At 38.3% G+C, this 27,887-nt stretch overlaps 1 protein-coding gene across 6 annotated transcripts; it reads left to right on the top strand.

Annotated features, from left to right (window-relative positions):
• The first annotated feature begins 67 nt into the window (after positions 1 to 67).
• LOC116211713 (protein POLYCHOME-like) lies at positions 68 to 27,869 on the top strand. 6 transcript variants are annotated; one of them, XR_004157729.1, is made up of 6 exons: positions 724 to 789; positions 20,191 to 20,537; positions 20,897 to 21,061; positions 21,164 to 23,798; positions 24,311 to 24,463; positions 27,352 to 27,869. XR_004157729.1 is itself a non-coding variant. In XM_031546210.1 (3 exons), the coding sequence occupies exons 1-3, from the start codon at positions 306 to 308 to the stop codon at positions 20,466 to 20,468; spliced, it is 396 nt and encodes a 131-aa protein (XP_031402070.1). In that variant the 5' UTR covers positions 68 to 305; the 3' UTR covers positions 20,469 to 20,847. The 6 variants fall into 6 exon arrangements, 1 of the variants encoding a protein (XP_031402070.1); XR_004157730.1 differs by lacking the exon at positions 27,352 to 27,869 and having other exon boundaries at positions 21,164 to 21,274; positions 23,488 to 23,798; positions 24,311 to 24,590; XR_004157731.1 differs by lacking the exon at positions 27,352 to 27,869 and having other exon boundaries at positions 21,164 to 21,274; positions 23,717 to 23,798; positions 24,311 to 24,590.
• Positions 27,870 to 27,887: the final 18 nt, after the last annotated feature.

A 27,887-nucleotide genomic window follows, 5' to 3' on the forward strand; every position in this document is an offset into this window, starting at 1 on the left:
TTAATGAATTCGAAACAGAAGGCCCAATTAAAATAAATAAATGAATAAATGAACGGAACCCTATAAATTAATAACATCATCGTCGCCTCTCCTCCCCTCAGCTCACCTCACCTGAGATTTCAAAATTCAATCAGACCGTTGTCCAAAATCTGCAGTGCATATCGCGAATTTGGGGTTTGAAGCTCTGCCTCTAGCGTTGAGTCCCAGTCTCAGTCTCTGTGTCTCCCAGTCCCAGTCCCAGTCCTCTCCTCTCCCTCCCCTTGTAGCGTGCGGCAAAGGCAATTCGAAACGATCACCTACTCTCCATGGTAAGCTTATAGCAATCGTTTCCGGGATCCGAATCATCTTCGCATTGAAATCTTGATAATAAACATGTATATTTTGTACTGCTGAATCTTCTGTCCTAGACATGTATTTGTGTAATAATCTTATGATTATTATTATTATTATTCCATGCCATCTATTGATTGATGGAAGTTAGAAATCAGGGCATAGGGTCGGAAGGCGATGTTAATTTGCCAATGCATATTAGATTAGATTAGATAGAGGAGGAAACTGAATTTGTCTGTCTGTCTGTCTATTCACTCTCTGTTTTTATAATTTCTAGCTACATGTATGTATGTATGTATGAATGTATATATTTTAATGGGTGTGCTGACCCTCCTTTCTTCCAGGCAATCGAAGGGAGAAGAGCTCACCTCCGCCTTGGAGAGACCGAGGATCGGGAAACTGATAGGCCACTATCGCAACCGGGGCCAAGAGCTCCGAATCCCTTTCTATCGCTCTCAGGTACTCCCATCAAGCACAACCCCAAGCCCAAGCCTTCTCTAGCCACAACCAGCAGCCCGTCAGCTTCTGTCCGCAGAGTCAGAAAGATTCTGGTTGACATCACTACCAAGATCGTTGAAAACGACAGCTCTGACATCCCTACTGCCCAGAAGATACTGAACCACATTGAATCTGTGGAGAAGGAGTTCATGGATGAGCTGAAAAAACTAAAGAACAAACCGAGTGCTAAGAAGGCGGAGCGAGAAAAGAAAGTCCGCATTTTAATGTCAATGCGTTAGTGAACCGCTCACAGCTATTGGATACCGGAGGGAAAACTGTGACGTGAGAGAGATTGGAAATTGATTGAGGTAGGGAAGCATACAGTTTTTTGGGGAGACGAATTCAGTGGGTGGATGGATTACACGTTTGAGCTGCTCTTTGTGAACCAGGGAATCGCTTGCTTTTACTGACCCTCTGCACATTCCATTGCATTTACAACCAACCGATAGTTAGAGCAGCAGGATTTTAGGAGTAGGATGCTTTAGCGTAGAAAGTATGGAATCGTTGAGGAATTGTGCCGCATGCATGACCATGCTCCTTGTCTTCTTTGGTTTCTTTTTTTATGTCCATACATATGAGATCAATCAGGTGGTTTTAATATGCATAATGTAATGATAATGAAGTGGTTATCGCTGGCTTTCGCGGTTAAGTGGGTAATGCAACGCAGGTGAACGTACCCAAGACAAAGAGGACCTACTACAAGAGCAAGGAGTGCAGGAAACACACCTCCGGCCGGAGCTCTCCCCTCCCCCGAGCAGCACCTTGCCAAACGAAAGGGCTCACGCGGGAAGCCCCATGAGCAACTATAGCATTCCCATTTTTTCCACTCAACGTAGGTTTTGAAAAACCTGATTGTTTTTCAGTCTTATACTTATGTTGATTGCTCTTTCTTAAATTTAGAATTTCTTTTTGTTCGATTTCTATGCTTGAGCAGGGAGTTACGAAGGCGATAAATGTGAAACAAGTTAACTTCTGCCACCATCTCTCGTCTCTCATCTCCAGTGTTGCGTGCGGCAGCAAGAAGAGACGATCACCTACTCACCATGCTAAGTAACTAAACCAGGGCTCTCTGCATCTCTCTCTTTCTTTTTCCTCAATTTTCGGATGGTATTGTATTGCTGCTTCAGGAAGATCAATCAATTCCAGGATTCGAATCTTCTTCACGTTGGAACTTGATAGTAAACAAGTAGAGGAATGCAGTATCACTGCCCTTTTTTTTTTTTGGGAGTCGGTCTCTAATCGATCTAGTTCACAATAGCAGAAATCAGGGTTTAGGATAGGAAGGCAACGTAAAATTTTGCAACAAGCTTTTAGGAGGCTAGGATTGGTTTGTGTAATATTGGTGGTTAACTAGCTAGCTTCTGCTGGTATCTGTTTGTAGTGCTGCTGCATCTTCTGTCCTAGTTAGTATTTTTGCATTATCTTATTATCCCATACTATTGATCGGGGAGACTGGGAGGGATAACTGTGACAGAAGTTGAAATTGATTGAGGGAAGCATACTCTTTTTCGGTAGACAAAATCAGTGTTTGAGCTGCTTTGACCCGAGGGAATTGATTGCTTTTACTGACTCTCTGCACATTGCATTGCATTTACAACCACGGTTGGTTGGAACAGCAGGACTTTAGGGTTTTGTCTGCTGTTGTAAACATGGTATGTGCTCAGTCACTAACATTACCTGTTTTACTCATGGTAATAAATCTCGCCCTGTACTAAATCTTTACTAGTTGAACAAATTCTAAGGAAAGTTTGTAATGATGTGTATCTGCTGATAGTATGTAGAGCGTCCCCTGATAATGATTATGCTCTTTTGGAATACACTTGTACTTTCAATTGTATGCAGCTTTTCGCAGAATATAGAGAGTCCGCTATTCGTAATCTGCTCTTTTGCAAAATAATAAAGGCCCCCTTAAGCAGCATCAAACGTTCCATTTAGATTCACCTTCTCCCTCCGTGTTTCTCTGAGGAAAAGCTCGCCTTTAACTTGCTCCTGCAAAGCCATTTTCAGCAGTCATTGAGTTTAGTTCACTGCGTAATTGGTGTTCTTAAGCATCATTTCCTTCTGGCTGATGGTGATGTTTGGTCAAAATCAGAACCTTTTGGTATTCTGGTTGAAAAGTATAAAATCTTTCAAAGGGGGTTCATCGTTACAGGTACTGTTACAAGGAAGCAACGCATCTTTTGAAGTTTCGTGATCATGCTTTGATAGTAATAGCAAGAATATGTGCTTGACACTGAAAGGATAATCATCATGCTGCTGATATTTGGTCAAAATGGAAACTTTTCAATAAACTCACTGAAATGCCATAGTCTTTTCAATGGTGTTCAATGTTTGGAGACTTGATACATGATTTGGATAGTTTCATTTAAATGGAATCAGAACCTTTCTTTCTAGGTCCATAATCATGTTATGAAGTCAACAATGAGTATTTGACGCTGAGAGGGTAACTGTCTCCTTCTTTTCTTTTTCTCCATGATAGGTAAACCAGAGTATCTGCCTTTGCTAGATGAGTTCTTTCAAGTGTGATTCGTTCTGTGTACATGAAACCGAATTTCTATGGATTAATTGAAAAACTTCAGTTTGACGGCTTACTTATCTGTGGAATTTCATAATATACTTCTCCATTCACATTCTAATTATGGAATTGATTTGAAAGATAGAGATATTGATTCTATATATCTCTGCCCCGAGAAACATTCGTAAACCATATTGTGTGTGTAAAATGCCGGATTCTTTTGGATTCTCCCCTTTAAACAAAAAAAGAAGGAAAAAGAAGAGACTGAATGTTGGTTCTTATGCAAAAGAATTTAAAGTCAGAAGCATGAGCTTCAGTTAATTGAATAACTCGCTATTTTCTTCATTAGTTACGATTTACATGACAGTTGGCAACCCAGTTCCTGGCTGTTAGTAGAGGTCGGGGAAAAAAAGTGGTTTTTAACTTTTTCCATTTCGGTGGTATTATTTGTTTTGTTCATCAATATCACTGCCATATCGAGGTATGATTTTTCTTTCTGCATTTGCTCATTCATCATTGTATATAATACATGTATATTCATATTTTAGAGCAGGTCATTACGCAATGCCAGTTGAGAATTGGCAGGAACCCAGTGAAATGCGAGTCTTAGTTTATTATTCTCGATCACATGCTGTCAACTTCTCTCCGCAGCTAATTGAACTTTACTTAATGCCAGTTATTGCTCTATGGCCGACTCATGTAGTAGCATACTCTGGCTAAATGGATTGGACATGTGAGGCATGAAACCTAGATCACGTTGTGATATTGAAGTAGTTTATATGTAGATCCTGTGAGGATGGATGGATGGTTTAAAAACCTAGGAGATGAAGAGTCACGGTTAGGTGACCTCCCCCTATACTAAAAGGCATTATGCCTGATTGATCAGATGTTAGTCAGGTCCCATTATAAATAGTGTGGTTCTGTCCTAGAATTTGCATGTTTAAGGATTAACTACCTCTGATTGAAACTCCATGGATTTTATGCATCCTTGATTTATTGCCATTTTCTCAAGCTAGATATTCGCGGACACTCATTTGTTATCTGTCATTCCTCAATTACCTCTAGAATTCACATTAGTTGCTTCTATGGATATGGGCAGAATGCTAATTCGGTTTGGAAGCCAGCAAACTGATGTCTGCTTGTATTTGTTTCTGCTTTTGATATTGATTGCTGCTATATTGAGCTTAAGCATATCTGTGGAGCGGCATTACAGTATCTTTGAAGGGGCGGATATATATTACGCCTTTCAATTCCTTCTATGTATTCCTGGCAAATACTGGTCGTTATAGCGCACAGACTGTGGTGAAAATATAGGATGTTCTTGCACTTCATAATTTTCTCATACAACTCGTCAAGCTCCTGTTAAGTTTATTGTTCTCAATCACATGCTGTGACTTCTCTCCTCCTCAGCTGATTGAACTTTACTTGGTGACAGTTATTACTGTATGCCCAACTGCAAGACATGTAGTAGCATCAAAACTTAGATGATATTGTGATGTCGAAGTAGTTTATATATAGATCCTATGAGGATGGATGGATAGTTTGAAAACCTACGAGATGAAGAATCACAATCAGGTGACCTATACGAGAAGGTAAGTATCTGATGGATCGGATGTTGGTCAGGTTCCATCATAATAGTACAGTTATTATCCTTGAATTTGCATGTTTACTTGATTGACAGAAAATTTAAGGATTAACCACCTCTGATTGAAACTCCATGGATTTTATGCTTCCCTGATATATTCGATATTCTCGGACACTCGTTTGGTATCTTTCATTCCAAATTACCTCTGACTTCCCTCTTGCTAGTTGCTTGTATGGATATGTGCAGAATGCTAATTCGGTGTGGAAGCCAGCAAACTGACGTCTGCTTGCATTTGTTTCTGCTATTGATAGTTATTGCTGCTATGTTCTGCTTAAGCATATTCGTGAATTGGCATCCACTTTACATTATCATTAGATATCTGTTGTGCCATGCCCATCAATTCCTCTTATATATTCTGGCGATACTGGTCGTTGTAGCACTGCTTGTGGTGAAAATATAGGATGTCCTTGCATTTAAAAAAAAAAATTGTCGTATAACAGCCAAGGTTTTATTCAGGGCAGTACCTTAACTAAGAATTTGCAGACATAGGCTAGGACAACAACCAGCAAATGCTCGGGCAGAGCCTGAAAGGACAGTAGGCGCAGGGCTTCACTGGCTTTAATGGATGAGAGCAGTCGCTTCGTGACTTGGCGTCATCTGTTTGTGTATTATACTCAATGCTTTAGACTTTCTGAGAACGGCTGAGATGTATACTCGAACAAAGAATATTATTGTGATTAAAGATGAAAATGATTACCTAATATTCTTTTGCATTTTTTCTTCTCCTTTTATTCTTTTCCTTCTTTCTCCTTATAATTTTATCCATATGTACTGCAAGTGCAAACCATAATAAAGATGTGGTAAAACCTCAATCATCTTTGCGTAATATAATTAAAATTATATTTTAAACCGCACATGGCATGAATGCTGGTAGGTAGCACAATGGAGTATTATTACAAAAGTAATTTTAAAAATACCCCAAATTAACTATATCGATGTAGGTTCTAGATACTCATCGAGTTCAAGTTCGCTCCGATTACATCTGTTCCCAAGGATAACGAGCATCTTCCCTTAGTGGTCTCCTATCATTATAACTTTTTCCGAGTTAATCATTATGACTTTTCGAGAATGAGAGAGCGAGAGCGGCAATGTGCTCTTCCCTTCAATGAGATCATGAGGGGTATCATTTTATAACTTTAGGCTAGTCTCTTGTGAAGTGTAGGCTCATTGTGTCACAAAATGGTTTCAATATAGTTTTGAACTTTGCCTAGGTTGGTCACTGACCATCTGGAAAAGAAATAATAGAAATTCGAATATTGCTATTCATTTTAAGACAGATATAGCGATTCGAATGTGACCAAAAAAAAAAATCTGCACTGACTTGGACATACAAAGCAATAATAGAATCTCCTCCCAAGGCCGAGAGCGATCCCGCGCGCGTGAACTGCGTGCGTGGGGGCTAGCAGTATAGAAAAATTGAAGGAAAGATTCCATAAAGAGCAAATATTATGCGACGTTGAGAGATACATGCTTGAAGCGTAGACGTATTTATGCTAAATGGAGTGGAAATCTATCCCCAAAAGAAATATTACTGGTTTTAAATAAGTGGTGGTTGTTTTTACATTGGTCGTCCAAGAAAAAGGAATGGAAGCACAACATTCCAGAGTCATAAGTAAAAGAGCGAAGCCTCGAAATGATCTAATTGTTATTTGCATTTTGAAGCCCTCGGGTTTTATCTTCTTTCCGGTGGCTCCGATTGTTGGAGTTGTTCGATAATGAGGCTCAAGATTTGAACTTGTAACTTGGAACGCTGTGGGAACATGGAAAAAGGAATGTTGATGAGAAAAAGGGTTTCTGAGTAAAACCATAAACATCGTTGAGATCTACCTCATAATGGAGTTCCGATTTGAAGTAAAATGTTGTTAACATGGAAAATTTGAACATTTAGAAGACAAATAATTCACATCTAAGGTAGTCCCAACAGTCCCATGAACAAATGCAGGACATAGACCAATAGTCATGGCACTTAGAGAGAAAGATCTTGTAAATATGCATGGCACGCAGTACCTTTCTTGCTGAATGGAGTCGAGATCTATTCCTTAGAGGAAGTGAACCCCTAAAGCTAGACTTGCGAAAGTAAATGAAGTTGATTAACCAGAGGTGTAGTCATAGAAATGTCAAATTTTAACATGGATCAGGGTAAAGTGATAAGTCTCTTCTCCTTATGTCAATGCTCAAAGCTTTCAGTAAATATGTACTGAACACAACAGCTAGAAAAAGAAAGAAAGAAAGAAAGAAAAAGCTGAAATCAGGAATTATTGACATGGAAAGGGGGTACAAATAAGTTTGCGAACAATTGAATTACCAAAATTTTATTAGCGTAAAAAATTTGAATAATTTATGACATATACAGTCAGAATGTGACCGAAAAAGACGCAGCGCAAAACGGTAGACAAAGCAATGTGCTACATGAAAGATGCGGTGAGAGCTGCCTCATAATGGCAGAGTAAATTGTTAGAAAACCGAGCACATGCGCAGCGGAAAAGTTAAATAACGTAAAAATCAAATTTTTATCGCGTGCTCGTTTAGTCAAAACTTCAAGATCATATCTTGATATAAGAATCGCCTTCTAAACAAATAGATAACATCACATATCGAATCTACAAGTAAAATTTAGACTTTTATACTAACTTTGTCGATTCGAGTCGATTAAATTAACCGTCCAAGTGTCTGGTCTCTAGCTCGTCCACACGAGCGCGTCTCCACCGAGATTGAGCTCCTCTCGACCCGTACACTTCGATCTAGGTCATCGGTCTCGAACGGAATCATCACGGAATAAAAGGATCTCTTCAAGGACGTCAAGGACAATACCGAAACACTGAATTGGAGCCGAGGAAGACTTCAAATTGCCTCGGAAATAATGTGGCTGAGCTGCTGTAATTTTTCAGCTGAAGCCTCCTCTCTTTCTCTCTAATATATCGGGTCTTATTGATAGATCGCGCTCTAGGGTTATTTGTAAGAATATATCTATATATATCTTTACCCGAGGGACTAAAATGTAATTATTAATTAATCCACATTAATTAATAAATCACAAATGAGTCCTCACACTTAAGTCATCCAATGACTTGCCCTTGTTGTAAGAAAGAAAGATCAAATAAGTCCTTGACAGGAGTTTCAATCAATAGACGATCTATTTATAGAAACTCTCCAAATAAGGAAATTATCGTATTTCCTTAATTATATTTATCCTTGATATTGAACTTGGCTTCAGGATGTGCTAGCACCCTTACAACCACATTGCAAGCCCCGTTCGATAATTAGTTTCTAATTAACTTTCTTAATTAGAATTAATTCTTTTCTCAGTTTAGACACGCTCAATGTGTGTGACTAACTAGGTTCATCATCAAATGGCAATGGGATTATAGTATCAACTCATTTGACACTACCAGAAACTTTTTATGTAACCAAAAGCATAATTCCCAAAATGCCATTGGTTCCCAAAGTTCACGAGTGACACCTAACAGCATATCGTGATAATCCAAATGATGACAAATGTATAATTGAAACATTCTGATGAACTTATGATCGTATATACCATGCATTGAGTCCCTTCACTACAAGATCCCGATCTAGCCAGAGCTACGGTAAATGCCAAACTCTATAGCCGATTACATGGACTCTCTAATTTCATTCTTAGATCTGTAGTACTTGAACAGAAACTCTTTTCTATTCGAGTCTATCTACCCCGACCGAGGATTTCTCGATCCAGAACAAAACTCATATCCATAGGACATTTTCCCTGTTTACTCAGGTTAGCGAATCCTATCTTGATCGGACACCTAACTCCAAGTATAATTAACTAGGACCACTATCTGCTGAGTAATCATGCTAAGCACAAATATATTAGTAATAGCAAATCCTAATCACCTATACCTGAGATAGCGTTCTATCTCAGGTCTAAGGACTATATGCACTAATACGATCCATATAACATTCATTGACATTAGTAAATTACCGTATGAATATTATCTGCACGTCACGTTCAACTACTTATCATATAAGTATCCACATATCTATCATGATAACAGTTATCAAATAGCATGAAACTTACTACTCCATCTTCATTAATATCTGTATACTAATCATGGAAACCGACAGAGGTGACGATCTATCTGGAGAAATAATGTCCAGTTAAGTCTCCTACAATCGTGAACAGTTTAAAAATATTCTTACCAAATTACTTCGTCACTCATATTCTTAAATCTTAAGAATGAAGCATTCAAAATATCTTAAGGACTTTATTCTAATAAACATAGACAATATACGAATAATAGATTAAACTTTATTGCCATAAAAGGAATTATCCAAATACATAAATCAAGCTCTATGGCATATCACTAACAATCTCCCACTTGCAATAGAGCCACTCAGTACAGTATCTAAGACCCATATTCTCAAGATGTTTCTCTAGTTGTTGCTGCGTCATGGCCTTCGTGAGTGGATCACGACATTATCTGCTGAAGCTACTTTCTGCACAGCTACATCGCCTCTCTCGATAATCTCCATGATAATATGATATCTCCTCTCAATGTGTTTGGACTTCTAATGTGACCTCGGTTCCTTTGCTTGTGCAATCGCTCCAGTATTATCACAGTACAACTCTACCGGTGAAGATATGGAGGGAACAATACCGAGTTCAGTCACAAACTTCCGAATCCAAACTGCCTCCTTTGCTGCATCAGATGCAGCAATATACTCAACCTCTGTAGTAGAATCTGCAGTCGTCTCTTGCTTAGAACTCTTCCAGCTAAATGCACCTCTATAACAGGTGAATATGTAACCGGAGATAGACTTTCTATCATCTACATCTGACTGAAAATCAGAATCTGTAAACTCGTCTAGTCTCAACTCACATTCTCCATATACCAGAACCATATCCTTAGTTTTTCTCAAGTACTTAAGGACATTCTTGACAGTAGTCCAATGATCAGGTCCTGGGTTGGATTGATACCTGTTAGTCACACTAACAGCATACGCGATATCCAGCCTTGTACACAGCATAGTGTACATCATGCTACCTATAGCCGAAGCATAAGGCATATGTGCCATCTTTTCTCTCTCCTCCGGAGTCTTGGGAGACATCGCTTTAGAGAGATGGATACCGCGTGTCACAGGGAGCAATCCTCTTCTAGAATCTTGCATATTGAACCTCTTCAACACCTTATCTAAATACAGGGCTTGGGATAAACCTATTAATTTTTTCGGTCTATCTCAATATATCCGAATACCTAGAATGTAGGTTGTTTCTCCCAAATCCTTCATGGAGAAAGTATTAGACAACCAGACCTTTACCGACGTGAGCATACCAACATCATTACCCATCAGCAGAATGTCATCCACGTATAATATAAGAAAGGCGATCACGCTCCCACTAGCCTTCTTATGCACACATGGTTCATCTTCGTTCTTGATGAAGCCAAAGGACTTTACGGCCTCATCAAAACGTCGATTCCAGCTCGTCGAAGCCTATTTAAGACCATAAATAGATCTCTTAAGCTTGCACACCTTGGACTTATCCTTGGATTCAAAACCCTTGGGTTGGTCCATGAATATGTCTTCCTCAATGTATCCGTTGAGGAAGGCGGTCTTAACATCCATTTGCCAAACCTTATAATCATAGTGCGTAGCAATTGCTAGCTTTATTCTGATAGACTTCAGCATGGCTATAAGCGAAAAAGTCTCTTCATAGTCGACTCCCTGCTTCTGGCGATAACCCTTCGCCATTAGCCTAGTTTTATAGGTCTCTACCTTTCCATCAACACCATTCTTCCTCTTGAAAATCTATTTGTTCCCTATAGGTACTATACCTTCAGGAGGGTCAACAAGATCCCAGACTTGGTTCTTGCTCATAGAGTCCATTTCGGACTTCATGGCCTCTAGCCATTTTGAAGAATCTATATCTGATATCGCTTCCTCATAAGTGGTAGGATCATCCCTATGATCATTATCTCCATGAACGAACAACTCTTGTACGTTTTCATGGAGATTAAGGTATCTCGCGGGAGTATGAGTTACCCTACCAGACCTTCGAGGTTCTGTGACATTCTAAATTTGAATAGGTGTCTCAACTGGTTTATCAGTGTCTATCGAAATGGGCGCCTGATCGGTCTGTGGCACCGATGACTCCTCATCAAGTACTATTTGTCTTCCCATGCCACCTTCATGGACAAACTGTTTCTCCAAAAAGATCGCATCTCTACTAATAACAACCCTTTGCTCAGTAGGGAAATAAAAATAGTATCCAAGGCTGTCACTTGGATAACCAATAAATCTGCCTTTCTCGGACCGAGTTTCCAACTTATCGGTCTTCCGCTTCTTAATGAATGCAGGACAACCTCAAATCTTAGCGTGCTTAAGACTAGGTGTCCTACCATTCCATATCTCATATGGAGTGGTAGAGATCGATTTACTTGGAATCCTGTTAAGCAAGTAACACGCGGTTTGCAGCGCATATCCCCACATCAAAATGGGGAGATCTGTATAGCTCATCATCGACTGAACCATGTCCAACAGGGTACGGTTCCTCCTTTCAGAAACTCCTTTCAACTGTGGTGTTCCTGGTGGAGTAAATTGAGAAACAATACCGTGTTCTTTCAGGAAATCACCAAACTCAGTACTCATGTACTCTCCTCCTCGATTTGATCGAAAAGTCTAGATACTCTTCCCTTTCTATTTTTCTACTTCAGCTTTGAATTCCTTGAACTTTTCAAAGGATTCGTGTTTATACTTCATAAGATAAACATACCCTAAACGAGAATAATCATCGGTAAAGGTGATGAAGTAGGAATATCCACCCCTAGCCACTTCACTAAATGGACCACACACATCACTATGTATGAGTTCTAAAACTTCCTTAGCCCTCTCCATTTGTCCCACAAATGGAGTCCTAGTCATCTTGCCTTGAAGACAAGACTCGCAAGTTGAATTGGATTCAGAACCCAATAGAACTATAAGTCTCATCTTTTCCAACTTACTTATCCTATCATCTGCAACATGCCCTAGTCTAAGGTGCCAAAGTTGCTTTAAACTTGGAATAAATTCGGATACGGTGTTAATCTCAATCGTGTTCGGAATCGTTTCATTTCTAGCTCTAAGATAATAAAGGCCATCGTGTAAATAATCAACGCCAATAACTTTATTACCATAATAAATGTTGCAAGCATCATGTCTGAAATCAAATAAGTATCCACTTCTAGTCAAACTAGAAATAGAAATAATGTTCCGATAGGCGTTTGGTAAAACTAAAACACGATCTAGAAATAAAACCTGTCCATCCATATGTAATGAAATTGACCCCACAGCTTTGGCCGCAACACTTGCTCCATTGCCGATTTTTAGGCGAACCTCATTCCTTCCGAGGACCCTACTGCTTGCTAGCCCCTACATAGAGGTACAAACATGTGAGCTTGCACCAGTATCAAGAACCCAAGTTGTAAATGAGCTATATGAATCATTGGAACTAATATAACAAGAGATAGAAATACCTTCTAAAGGTTTCTTTCCCTTATTTGCCTTCAACGAGGCGAGGTACCACTGACAGTTCCTCTTCCAATGTCCATCCTTGCCGCAGTGGAAACAAGTTCCCTTATCTACAGCAACCTTTGCCTTGCCCTTATTCTTGGACACCCCTGCTAATTGTTGAGGAACATAGCCTTTCTTGGACTTCTTATTCTTCTTCCCAGTCTTACTGGAAGAAGTACCAACCACAAGAACGACTTTCTTATCCTTCCTTTTGTTGTTCATAGCATTTTGTGCAGTGACCAACATGTTCAGCAGCTCGGACAACAAACATGATAACTTGTTCATGTGAAAGTTCACAATGAACCCTAAGAAAGAATATGGGAGAGACTGAAGAACTAAATCCACGTGGAATTCTTTGTCCATCTAGAACTCAAGCTTCTCAAGCTGTTGAATCAGCCTGATCATCTTCTGCACATGAGCTATGACTTCAGTTCCCTCCTGCATTCTCGCACGGAATAATTCCTTCAATATCTCATATCGTGCGGTCCTGCTATTCTCCCCATATAGCTCCCTGAGATTCTTCAAGATCTCACGAGAACTCTTCATGCTCTCATGTTGCTTCTGCAACTCATTGCTCATGGAAGCAAGCATATAGCAGCGGACCTTCGTGTCATCAACAAACCACTGACCATATGCGTCCTGCTGATCACTCGTAGCATCCCCGCCAGGAAGTTCAATCTCCTGAGTCTCTAGGATGTATCCCAGAGCCTCCATGTTCAGGACAATGTTCAGGTTACGGAGCCAGTCCGAAAAATTAGGCCCAGTGAGCCTATTATTATTCAGTATGCACGAGAGTGGATTCATAGATTTCATACTTATCATTACTGCAGAAAATAACAAGATTAAATTAATGAATTTATGTATATATATAACCATAATGATCATGGACTTTCAATCAAAATGGTCTCCCACTATCTTTTCGAATCCTACACTTCCAAAATAGGAAACGGGAATCCTAATCGGGAAAGATTCCTAGCGGGTGATTGAATTCTCATAGAATACTAATTTCCTCAGGTACCTGCCATTATTGAAAACAAGTATTCTCTAAGTGAACAACTCTTTATTCAGTACATCTCTATATACGGCTCAATTAATTCGGCTCCTAGTACTCTGGACCTCAGGTGCCTGCCGTTATTGGTCCATCATGCATAGTTAAGTCTGACCCACCAAACCCTAGATATCAGCTACCTTAGGTGCCTACCGTTATTGGCAACCAACAATCTAAAACATCACTTGTTTTAACATTCATGCAAAAAGATCTCTTAGTTTGTCTCATGCCCCCGTGTGTCCACGACCGACAACAAAACAAATTAAAACTCTCTGGAGAATGCTTTGGTGGAGAGCCATGACAAAGGTTCGCAACCTCATGCCATTCTCGATTTAATATTTTAATTTGGAAGATTTTCTTTTAGGTGACCTAATTACTATTCGGTTTCACTTTGCACATTATCTGTATTCACACATCACATGCATAAATTTATACTCGGAATCGATAAAAGCACGATCATGGATTTACTATTAGCCTAATCCTAGAGCCACGAGAATTAAGCAAAATTTTCCTAAAATCCATAATCACACACCATGCTCGAAATTTATAATAGGAAACTAATAGCATAATTTCGTGCCAATTTTGTAACTCTTTACAAAATATCAAAATATCTCATATTAGGAAATTTCCAATTTTGAAAATATACAATATATCATATATCTAGTGTATCTTCAAAATTCCTTTTTGATATCAAATATTAAATTTCTAATCTCATTAGAATAGGATATCAAATATTCAATTTCCATAAAATCAAATTTTACGAAAACAATTTTGGTAATTAGTTGTTTCGGAAATCTTATTTCCAAAATATCGAAATTGCTCGTTAAGTGACCGCCACCGGCTCGGGGCAGCCAAGATATCTCAGCCACTTCTGGCTTGAAAATTGCAGCCACCTGACAACCACGCTCTGTCCAAGAACAACCAAAAGCAACCAATTTGCTCTAGTCACCCAAGACAGTAAACACTAGCCACGAGTACATCCACAGCCGCTGAACAATTCAGCAACTTGCCTCGAGAAGCAACTAGCAACATGCCAGGTGTTATCTCCAGCAATCGAGCTTCCAGGAGTGGCCCGAAAACTTTCAGCTCCTGCCCGAAGCAATCAGGAATCCCCCAGCAGCCACTTAGAACACACAGCAGCCAACGAGCATGTGACAATCACCCAAAATAGTAGCTAATCCTTGGGGGCAAGCCAGCAAGTTTTTTTTTTTTTTAAATTACTGAACAACTGCATGGAAGTTGCTGCTGGCCATGATCTAGAAGCCCCCGAGCATGCAACGATTGCCCGAAAAATAGTCAACACTAAAGATCTACTCAACCCTGCCCTAAAATTAGTCAATCCAATTGTAATGTCTAGGGCTAGTCACGAAAAACAAATCCTCGTGACGGATTCGATATCGATTTATCAAACAAATCAATAAATCACAATCAACCACCAAAATTAGGCACAAATCATGTATCCAATCGATTAGAAGGGTGGCTCCGATACCACTGTTAGAATACCGAGCACATGCGCAGCGGAAAAGTTAAATAACGTAAAAATCAAATTTTTATCGCGTGCTCGTTTAGTCAAAACTTCAAGATCACATCTTTAAATAAGAATCGCTTTCTAAACGAATAGATAACATCACATATCGAATCTACATGTAAAGTTTAGACTTTTATACTAACCTTGTCGATTCGAGTCGATTAAATTAACCGTCCAAGTGTCTAGTCTCTAGCTCGTCCACACGAGCGCGTCTCCACCGAGATTGAGCTCCTCTCGACCCGTACACTCCGATCTAGGTCACCGGTCTCGAACGGAATCGTCACGGAATAAAAGGATTTCTTCAAGGATGTCAAGGACAATACCGAAAACACCGAACCGAAGATGAGGAAGACTTCAAATTGCCTCGGAAATAATGTGGCTGAGCTGCTGTAATTTTTCAGCTGAAGCCTCCTCTCTTTCTCTCTAATATATCGGGTCTTATTAATAGATCGCGCTCTAGGGTTATTTGTAAGAATATATCTATATATATCTTTACCCGAGGGACTAAAATGTAATTATTCATTAATCCACATTAATTAATAAATCACAAATGAGTCCTCACACTTAAGTCATCCAATGACTTGCCCTTGTTGTAAGAAAGAAAGATCAAATAAGTCCTTGACACGAGTTTCTATCAATAGACGATCTATTTACAAAAACTCTTCAAATAAGGAAACTATCGTATTTCCTTAATTATGTTTATCCTTGTTATTGAACTCGGCTTCAGGATGTGCTAGTACCTTTGCAACCACATTGCTAGCCTCGTTCGATAATTAATTTCTAATTAACTTCCTTAATTAGAATTAATTTTTTTCTCGGTTTAGACACGCTCAATATGTGTGACTAACTAGGTTCATCATCAAATGGCAATGGGATTATAGTATCAACTCATTTGACACTACCAGAAACTTTTTCTGTAACCAAAAGCATAATTCCCAAAATGCCAATGGTTCCCAAAGTTCACGAGTAACACCAAGCAGCATATCGTGACAATCCAAATGATGACGAATGTATAATTGAAACATTCTGATGAACCTCTGATCGTGTATACCGTGCATTGAGTCCGTTCACTACAAGATCTAGATGTAGCCAGAGTTACGGTAAATGCCGAACTCTATAGCCGATTACATGAACTCTCTAATTTCATTCTTAGATCTGTAGTACTTGAACAGAAAGTCTTTTCTATTCGAGTCTATCTACCCCGGCCGAGGATTTCTCGATCCAGAACAAAACTCATAGCCATAGGATATTTTCCCTATTTACTCAGGTTAGCGGATCCCATCTTGATCGGACACCTAACTCCAAGTATAACTAACTAGAACCACTATCTGCTAAGTAATTATGCTAAGCACAAATATAATAGTAGTAGCAAATCCTAATCACCTATACTTGAGATAGCGTTCCATATCAGGTTTAAGGACTATATGCACTAATACGATCCAGATAACATTCATTGACATTAGTAAATTACCGTATGAATATTATCTGCACGTCACGTTCGACTACTTATCATATAAGTATCCACATATCTGTCATGATAACAGTTATCAAATAGCATGAGACTCACTACTCCATCTTCATTAGTATCTGTATACTAATCATGGAAATAGACAGAGGTGACGATCTATCTGGAGAAATAATGTTCAGTTAAGTCTCCTACGATCGTGAACAATTTAAAGATATTCTTACCGAATTACTTCGTCACTCATATTCTTAACTCTTAAGAATGAAGCATTCAAAATATTTTAAGAACTTTGTTATAATAAACATAGACAATATACGAATAATAGAATAAACTTTATTGCCATAAAAGGAATTATCCAAATACATAAATCAAGCTCTAGGGCATATCACTAACATAAATTATAGTTGATCGTAGAGGCATTTGCGTCCGATTCACGGCATATGTATCACCTAAGAATTACGTACAAATTTATTGTGCCCAAGAGTCTCAACAAAGATGCATGAATCAGAAGGAAAAAATAACATGTAAGAATAAACCGAATCACCAACTTAACACAGAGAAAGCCATGACATCATTTGTAAGATCGGAACTAGTTGTTCATATTTTGTTGATTTACCTCTAATTGCACGAAAAAATCTTGGAACTTGGATTTGGGCGTGGAGTATAGCATAAAAATAATAGCAAGAAGGAAAGTGAATCTGTAGAGGAGTAGGCACCATCGAACCTGAACGAAAAGTCCGGTGAAATCGGATTTGGTCGTGGAGTACAGTAGAAAAAGAAGGGGATAGGAGAGTAAACAATACTAGACATGAGGACTTTTAGGCTAAAGTAGAGGATTTTCATGCTAAAGTAAGGGATGTTCGGTCAAAGGATGTTGTGGGGTTTATTGCACCACATACCCTAATGTTGACAGATATTCTTAGATCTATCTCAACGTCATTTTTTTGCCTGAGGTATCCAAACGTTGCAATTTTTGTTTCACCAACTATCCCCTGGGACTAGATGGTGGCATCAAATTAACAACGTTGGGATAAGGGACAAAGTTCATCTGGTTCCTTGTAGACTTTCAGATAAGGAATGTAAGCCCCTTGTGGAGAGGATCGCTCTGGGAATTAACTCATTGACAACTAAGAAGTCGACTTATGTAGGGAGATTGTAGCTGATTCATTCTGTGCGACACTCAATGATTAATTTCTAGTGCAGAGCATTCGTTTTACCTAAGAAAGTCCTGAGAGTTGTCGAAGAAAATGCAAGGCTTTTCTTTGAAAAGACAAAGATGTTCCTGCAATTGTGTTGAAAGCTGCTTAGGATACAGTTTGCTCGTCGGGGAAAGAAGGGGGACCTGGCATAAAGCAACTTCATACATGGAATATGGCCTATGTGATGAGGTAATATGGCTTCTCATTAGGATGGATCTTTATGGATTGCATGGACAAAAAGCTTACGTGTTAAGAGATAGGAACTTTTAATCCATTGGGATACCAAAGTTTCATGTTCTTACGCTCTCACAAAGATTCTAAAGCTTAGGAGCAGTGGTTTCCAACTGACCAAATACCGAATTGGAGACGGAACTGGTTTTGGTTTGATAATTGGCATCCTCAAAGCCCATTATTTGAAGCTTTTCAGCCAAGGAGTTTTGGAGTACTGGTATTGTTAAAGATTCTAGAGTTTCTGCAACTTATTGAAGGTGAGGGATGGATGGATGGATGGAGTTGGAGAAGAAGCAGATCCCTAAGATGGCTACAATTCAGGAAAGTCCTTGTAGAAATAGGGAGGATAAGGTTATATAGTTAGCTCATCCCAAAGGGATCTTCACAATGGCTTCTACATTGGAGCAAATTTGAGTTGATAGAGATTTGATGGATTGGCAAAAGTTTCTTTGGGCGGCGCCACCAATCATTCCAAGAAATAAATTCATATCATGGCATGCTATATAAGAAACAGGCTAAGTACCATGGACATGATTGTAAGATGGAAGAGAGATGTGAATCCAATTTGTGTTCTTTGTGGTTTTGCAGAAGAGACCGAGGAATATATCATTTTTGGATGTCCTTTCTTTGTTGATATCTGGAAGTCTATCTTGCAAATGAATGGGCAGAAGAGATGCTGTAGGAGTTGGAATAAGGAGTTTAGAAGAGCAACAAAAGAGAGTAAGGGAAAAGCCCTTGCAATCTTCCTTCGTCTCCACATTCATATATACTCTTCTCAAATCCAAAATTTACAGTTAAGTTATCAGAATGCAGAACCTGAGGAACAAAACATCGGTTTATGTTCACACACAGGAAAATTCAAGGGGAAAGAAGAAAGGGAACACATTGTGATCCCACATGAAAAATAAAAATAAAAATGAAAGTATGAGTTTATATGACGCTTGGGTATTATCGATTAATAACTTAAGCTTTTAAGTGGTAATAGGTTTAGGTATATATCAACCCAATGGAAATTCAATAACAACAAAATTTACTCCTTTAATTTTTATAATAGTAACCGGTCGAGGGGTTGCAAGCTTTGCCCAAGCGGACACGTGGTTAATCTCCTCACTATTCTCTTTATAACTTTCGAATTGGCCTGCTCTCTGTACTTGCTCGCTCTCGAGTCGCCTCAGTTCTTTGGATTATCTCCACAATAGTTTCACTCTTAAGAAGCAACTAAGGTTTCGTGGCAGTTAAGGCGATATGCATTTTCACATTCAATCTTGCCGCACACTCATATGTTTCCCTTAAGGTAATTCTTTGGTGTCAACATCTCTTCTTCTTTGTGTTCCTCGAAATGTAATTGTCTTTGCCTGTGGGATACACGGGTTTTAATCGTGTTTATTTTGTTCAAATTTATTGTTAAATTACTTTTTAGAAAAAGATTGTCTACTTTGATATAAACTTATATTGATCAAGTTCTTTTCATCCTCAATTTTACACTATGTAATGATCATGATACAAAAATAATGAATCATCAGATTGCGAATTTATATATTTCACTAAAAGAATGAAATGACTGTTAAAATTGGGGATGATATCATGTTGTTATATTAACGGTTGTAAGAATCTATTTAAATAAAATTTTAAAATAAGAATTGTCCAGTGATTTGATATAATATTTTGCTGAAGAAATTATCATAACATAATAATATTATTATTATTATTATTATTATTATTATTATCCAACACTAAAATGAAAGTTGGAAAGTATAATATCCGTAACAATCTATTTAGATTACTATCAAAACTAGGATTGTCAAATGATTTCATATAATATTTTGCTCAAGAAATTATCATAATGTTAAAATAAATATTCTAAAATATTAATATCCTCAGACTTTCATTCGGCTTTATATCAAATCTCTTTTGATGTTTTTTTAATTTTTTTAATATCAAATCTCATTTTTTCTCTATTTATATGCGAAAATATTTTTTAATGAATTCGAAACAGAAGGCCCAATTAAAATAAATAAATGAATAAATGAACGGAACCCTATAAATTAATAACATCATCGTCACCTCTCCTCCCCTCAGCTCACCTCACCTGAGATTTCAAAATTCAATCAGACCGTTGTCCAAAATCTGCAGTGCATATCGCGAATTTGGGGTTTGAAGCTCTGCCTCTAGCGTTGAGTCCCAGTCTCAGTCTCTGTGTCTCCCAGGTACTCCCATCAAGCACAACCCCAAGCCCAAGCCTTCTCTAGCCACAACCAGCAGCCCGTCAGCTTCTGTCCGCAGAGTCAGAAAGATTCTGGTTGACATAACTACCAAGATCGTTGAAAACGACTGCTCTGACATCCCTACTGCCCAGAAGATACTGAACCACATTGAATCTGTGGAGAAGGAGTTCATGGATGAGCTGAAAAAACTAAAGAACAAACCGAGTGCTAAGAAGGCGGAGCGAGAAAAGAAAGTCCGCATTTTAATGTCAATGCGTTAGTGAACCGCTCACAGCTATTGGATACCGGAGGGAAAACTGTGACGTGAGAGAGATTGGAAATTGATTGAGGTAGGGAAGCATACAGTTTTTTGGGGAGACGAATTCAGTGGGTGGATGGATTACACGTTTGAGCTGCTCTTTGTGAACCAGGGAATCGCTTGCTTTTACTGACCCTCTGCACATTCCATTGCATTTACAACCAACCGATAGTTAGAGCAGCAGGATTTTAGGAGTAGGATGCTTTAGCGTAGAAAGTATGGAATCGTTGAGGAATTGTGCCGCATGCATGACCATGCTCCTTGTCTTCTTTGGTTTCTTTTTTTATGTCCATACATATGAGATCAATCAGGTGGTTTTAATATGCATAATGTAATGATAATGAAGTGGTTATCGCTGGCTTTCGCGGTTAAGTGGGTAATGCAACGCAGGTGAACGTACCCAAGACAAAGAGGACCTACTACAAGAGCAAGGAGTGCAGGAAACACACCTCCGGCCGGAGCACTCCCCTCCCCCGAGCAGCACCTTGCCAGACGAAAGGGCTCACGCGGGAAGCCCCATGAGCAACCATAGCATTCCCATTTTTTCCACTCAACGTAGGTTTTGAAAAACCTGATTGTTTTTCAGTCTTATACTTATGTTGATTGCTCTTTCTTAAATTTAGAATTTCTTTTTGTTCGATTTCTATGCTTGAGCAGGGAGTTACGAAGGCGATAAATGTGAAACAAGTTAACTTCTGCCACCATCTCCCGTCTCTCATCTCCAGTGTTGCGTGCGGCAGCAAGAAGAGACGATCACCTACTCACCATGTTAAGTAACTAAACCAGGGCTCTCTGCATCTCTCTCTTTCTTTTTCCTCAATTTTCGGATGGTATTGTACTGCTGCTTCAGGAAGATCAATCAATTCCAGGATTCGAATCTTCTTCGTGTTGGAACTTGATAGTAAACAAGTAGAGGATTGCAGTATCACTGCCCTTCTTTTTTTTTTTGGGAGTCGGTCTCTAATCCATCTAGTTCACAATAGCAGAAATCAGGGCTTAGGATAGGAAGGCAACGTAAAATTTTGCAACAAGCTTTTAGGAGGCTTGGATTGGTTTGTGTAATATTGGTGGTTAACTAGCTAGCTTCTGCTAGTATCTGTCTGTGGTGCTGTTGCATCTTCTGTCCTAGTTAGTATTTTTGCATTGTCTTATTATCCCATACTATTGATCGGGAGACTGGGAGGGATAACTGTGACAGAAGTTGAAATTGATTGAGGGAAGCATACTCTTTTTCGGTAGACAAAATCAGTGTTTGAGCTGCTTTGACCCGAGGGAATTGCTTGCTTTTACTGACTCTCTGCATATTGCATTGCATTTACAACCACGGTTGGTTGGAACAGCAGGACTTTAGGGTTTTGTCTGCTGTTGTAAACATGGTATGTGCTCAGTCACTAACATTACCTGTTTTACTTATGGTAATAAATCTCGCCCTGTACTAAATCTTTACTAGTTGAACAAATTCTAAGGAAAGTTTGTGATGATGTGTATCTGCTGATAGTATGTAGAGCGTCCGCTGATAATGATTATGCTCTTTTGGAATACACTTGTACTTTCAATTGTATGCAGCTTTTCGCAGAATATAGAGTCCGCTGTTAATAATCTGCTCTTTTCCATAATAATAAAGGCCCCCTTGAGCAGCATCAAACGTTCCATTTAGATTCACCTTCTGCCTTCGTGTTTCTCTGAGGAAAAGCTCGCCTTTATCTTGCTCCTGCAAAGCCATTTTCAGTAGTCACTGAGTTTAGTTCACTGCGTAATTAGTGTTCTTAAGCATCATTTCCTTCTGGCTGATGGTGATGTTTGGTCAAAATCAGAACCTTTTGGTGTTCTGGTTGAAAAGTATAAAATCTTTCAAAGGGGGTTCATCGTTACAGGTACTGTTACAAGGAAGCAATGCATCTTTTGAAGTTTCGTGATCATGCTTTGATAGTAATAGCAAGAATATGTGCTTGACACTGAAAGGATAATCTTCATGCTGCTGATATTTGGTCAAAATGGAAACTTTTCAATGACCTAATTGAAATTTCATATTCTTTTCAATGGTGTGTTCAACGTTTGGAGACTATATGTGATTTGTATAGTTTCATTTAAATGGAATCGGACCCTTTCTTTCTAGGTCCATAATCATGTTATGATGTCAACAATGAGTATTTGACGCAGAGAGGGAAACTGTCTCCTTTTCTTTTTCTCCATGATAGGTAAACCAGAGTATCTGCCTTTGCTAGATGAGTTCTTTCAAGTGCGATTCGTTCTGTGTACATGAAACTAAATTTCCATGGATTAATTGAAAAACTTCAGTTCGATGTCTTAATTATCTGTGGAATTGCAGAATATACTTCTCCATTCATGTTCTAATTATGGAATTGATTTCAAAGATAGAGATAAACCAGAGTATCTGCCTTTGCTAGATGAGTTCTTTCAAGTGCGATTCGTTCTGTGTACATGAAACTAAATTTCCATGGATTAATTGAAAAACTTCAGTTTGATGTCTTAATTATCTGTGGAATTGCAGAATATACTTCTCCATTCATGTTCTAATTATGGAATTGATTTCAAAGATAGAGATATTGATTCTATATATCTCTGCGCCGAGAAACATTTGATAACCTTATTGTGCATGTAAAATGCCGGATTCTTTTGGTTTCTCCCCTTTAAACAAATAAAGAAGGAAAAAAGAAGGGACTGGATTTTGGTTGTTATGCTGCTGAGAATTTCAATGCCATCTCTAAAAGAATTTAAAGTCAGAAGCATGAGCTTCAATTAATTGAATAACTTGCTATTTTTTCATTAGTTACGATTTACATTACAGTTGGCAACCCAGTTCCTGGTTGTTAGTAGAGGTCGAGAAACAAAAGCATTTTTTAACTTTTTCCATTTCGGTGGTATTATTTGTTTTGTTCATCAATATCATTGCCATATCGAGGCATGATTTTTTTTTCTGCATCTGCTTATTTATCATGTACATTGATTTTTTGGAGCAGGTCATTACACAATGCTAGTTGAGAATTGCCAAGAACCCGGTGAATGCGAGTCTTAGTTTATGATTCTCAATCACATGCTATCAACTTCTCTCCGCAGCTAATTGAACTTTACTTAATGCCAGTTATTGCTTTATGCTCAATCGGGGGACTCATGTAGTAGCATACTCTGGCTGAGTAGATTGGACATGTGAGGCATGAAACTTAGATCACCTTGTGATATTGAATGTAGATCCTGTGAGGATGGATGGATGGTTTTAAAGCGTAGGCGATTAACAGTCACGATTCGGTGACCTCCCCCCCTGTGCTAAAAGGTAAGCATTATGCCTGATTGATCAAATGTTGGTCACGTCTCATTATAAATAGTATGGTTCTGCCCAAGAATTTGCATGTTTAGTGGTGATTGACAGAAAATTTTAAGGATTAATTACCTCTGATTGAAACTCCATGGATTTTATTCATCCCTGATATCTTAATATTCTCAGACAGTCATTTGTTATCTTTCATTCCAAATTACCTCTGACTTCCTACATGCTAGTTGCTTCTATGGATATGTGCAGAATGCTAATTCTGTGTGTAAGCCAGCAAACTGATGTCTGCTTGCATTTTTTTCTGCTATTGATATTGATTGCTGCTATGTTCTGGTTAAGCTTATTCTTGAATTGGCATCCGCTTACATTATCATCGCATCTCTGTTGTGCCATGCCCATCAATTCCTCTTATATATTCCAGCTGTACTGGTCGTTATAGCACTGCTTGTGGAGAAAATATAGGATGTCCTTGCATTTCAAAAAATTTCTCTTATAACATCCAAGCTTTTATTCAGGGCGGTACCTTAACTAAGAATTTGAAGACATAAGCTCGTGGCGAGATATAGGCTAGGACAATGACCAGCGAATGCTTGGGCAGAGCTTGAAAGGATAGTAGGGGCAGGGCTTCACTTGCTTAATGGATGTGAGAGCAGTCGCATCAGGACTTGGTATTATCTGTTTGTGTATTATACTCAATGCTTTAGACTTTTTGAGAATGCCTGAGATGTATACTCGAACGAAGATTATTTTTGTAATTAGATGAAAATAATTACATAATATTCTTTTACTTTTTTCCTTCTCCTTTTATTCTTTTCCTTCTTTCTCCTTATAATTATATCCATATGTACTGCAAATCATAATTAAGATGTAGTAAAACCTCAATCATCTTTGCATAATTTATATATTAATTAATTAAAATCAATCAATCAATATATGTACAGTAAAGTAGAATTGGCACATTAAATGTGTATTAATGTTTAACCCTTATTCTATTATTAAATCAGATAAAAGTAAAAATATAAAATAAGTATAATATGCCTATAGTATTTTAAGTATCTACACTCCATAAATCATGAGAAAAAAAAAGAAGAAATTTATGGCCTAACAATATAAATTGATTAAAATTCGGAATATCCAAAGCATTTGACTAAAGAATGCATGCAATGTTTACTGTGTGTTATATTTAAATAGTTAAATTGTGAATCATAAAAATTACAATTGGTGGCCTCAAAAGTATAATTTTGCCAAATTAATTTATTAGAACAACAAAATATTGTTGCCAACTAACTTAAAATACAAATACTCAAGCACTTGACCCTGAAAATATTTAATATGCTAATCACTTTAATAATTTATATGATTATTATGTGCATGTATGTGTATATCAATTGTATCTATAAGTGGGTGGTCTAGGTAAAATACGTATATAATATATAAATATATGTTTATGTTATATTTATATCAAGTGGTGTTAGAAGAGTTTCTTTTTTATGTTTAAAAAATATTACTAAGATAATTATCGAGAAATAAAAAGAAAAAACTTTGTAATAATTAAGACTAAAATTTTTCTCTATTTTATTATATTTATATAATTATAAATGAAGTTAACTTAATTATACCTTGGGAGGTTAAAAAAGTTGAGATAGAAATTACAACATGTCCAAAAAATTTTAAAAACTCAAGAGAACATCAATTCTATTAAAATCTTGGGCAAAACTTTCACTTAAGTTTAAAAAACAAGTAACGATGCACTTATGTTACATAATTAAGGCGTTCCATTTGACACAATGCAACCAACCAACTTAATTTACCGAATAATTTAACATGATTCGTTATAGATTATGTCAATCTAGATGAAGTTACATTTTGATCGAAAGTCTTTTTAAGTCACTATTAATGGACTATACGAAAAATGACATAATATTGTGATGCTACTTAAATTACGTAAGCCCACGTGTCCTTAATTTATGGAAGTCCAAAATATCTCTAACACATAAATCCAAATGTCCCTTACATGAACGTCCAAAGCCTTAACTCCCGTCAAAACTGAAAAATCATTAAACTTTTCTAATCCATGGAAACCCAAAAGTATTATAAAGAAGAAGAATGTAAACATTGGGAATGTAAACATCAAAAGCGACGGCAGATGTGGAATCTCCTTATTCTCTCAAAAGCCACGGATGCAAACATCAGGAATGTAAAGTGCATCCTCGACAAATTTTGCTCCTGGTCGGGATAAGAGGTCAACCGTACCAAATCAGACCTCTTCTTTTCCAAGAACACCACGGCAAGTGGAAGAAGAAATGCAAAATCCATCCTTGGCATAAGAAAACTGAAGGACAACACCAAATACCTGGGTAACCCTCTTTTCATCAAGAGGAAAAGAAAAGAATCCTTCAAATTTCTCATTGATAAGATAAAAAACAAACTGGCATTATGGAAGGCAAAATCACTCTCTTGGGCGGGTAGAGCCACCCTAATCAACTCGGTGGTCAACAACACCCCAATCTACAGGATGTCACTTTTCCGACTTCCAAAAGCCACCCTAAGCACAATAGACAAAGTGACGAGAAGGTTCTGGTAGGGTACAAACAAAGAAGAGGGCAACTACTATGCTCCAAGAGTTGGGATACCATATGCCAACCGAAGTCTAAAGGAGGCCTTGGGTTCCGAAGAGCAAAAGACTCGAACAAGGCAATGCTCTCCAAAACTGCATGGGCTTTAACAAAAGTCAACAATAGCCTTGCAGGTAGAGCAGTAAAGGCAAAGTATGGTAATTTCCTAAACTCCTCCAATCGCAGCTCTCAATCTCCAATATGGAAAGGTCTACAATGGTGCAAGCAAACCATCCAGGTAAGTACATGCTCCTCAATAGGTAATGGCTGGTCCATCTCCGCTTGGCTAGACTCGTAGGTATGCAAAATCATAAGCCCCTCCCTAGACCAAATGTTGATCCAAACCCGGAGCTAAAGTTACGTGACTTGATGATATTCCAACAAAAAAATATGGAACATTCCACTACTCACATATCTCTTTGAACAAGAAACAGTGCAGAACATCCTCAAAATCCACCTCCCCCAAGAAGACTACGAGGACTCGACAAATTGGACTCCTACCACTTCAGGGAAGCACTCTGTCAAATCCTTCTATTTAATTGATCAACATAGATTCCAAGCTCAAAACGATACTATGTGGAAAGCCATTTGGAGCCTCAAAATCCATGAACGATTTAAACTCCATCTTTAGAGAATAGCCAGTGAATGCCTCCCTTGATTTAGCGAAGAGAACAACCCATGCCCTCTTTGCCAAACCAGCTCCGACAAACTAGAGCATCTCTACGGCGATTGTCTCTTTTATCGTGTTGCTTGGAGGGAATCACCTTGGGATATGCAGACAGATCTTATCCCATCTTCCACTGCTAGGGAGTTAATAAACTTTGTTGTCTGCCCCCCACATTCTTTGATAATGAACATTAATGACAGGGCCAATTTTTCCTTATATGCAGCAATCATTTTTTATCATTTGTGGAGCTCACGAAACAATGTCTTGCATGTAGGGAAACAGAAAGATCTTCATGAAACTATCAAGAGCATCAAGAATCGCTACATGGATCACATCAGAGGAAAACGGCACGTGGTGCAAGAAGAAGACAACATACCAAATCCAGTTCTGCAGCTAGAGCCATCAAGAATACCCACAGGATCTGATTGGAACGTTATCAGCACAGATGCAACCTGGAACAGCAGTAGATTGTGTCCTTTTGGAGTTCTACACCACCCAAACAACCCGTCATCATTATCTTGGTTCAAGATCTCACATGAAGACACACAGATCCAATCTGAGGCTCAAGCAGCTCTCTTTGCCTTGAACATGGCTGCTAAAAGAGGATTAACGAAAATCCGGTTACGCTGCAATGCTTTGCTACTAGTATAAGCCATTTTGCACCCACATTCATCTCGTGGGAAATTAGAAGTATAGTTTCTAACGTTTTAGCGACTCTTAACATTTTCTCAGATTGGATTTGCTCTTGGATTCCTAGGACTGATAATACCTTTGCTCATGATCTAAGCCATTTCGCCGCAAGGTCAAATT

The sequence above is a fragment of the Punica granatum genome, chromosome 1 (genome assembly GCF_007655135.1).
Source record: "Punica granatum isolate Tunisia-2019 chromosome 1, ASM765513v2, whole genome shotgun sequence".
In the NCBI taxonomy this organism is placed as follows: domain Eukaryota; kingdom Viridiplantae; phylum Streptophyta; class Magnoliopsida; order Myrtales; family Lythraceae; genus Punica; species Punica granatum.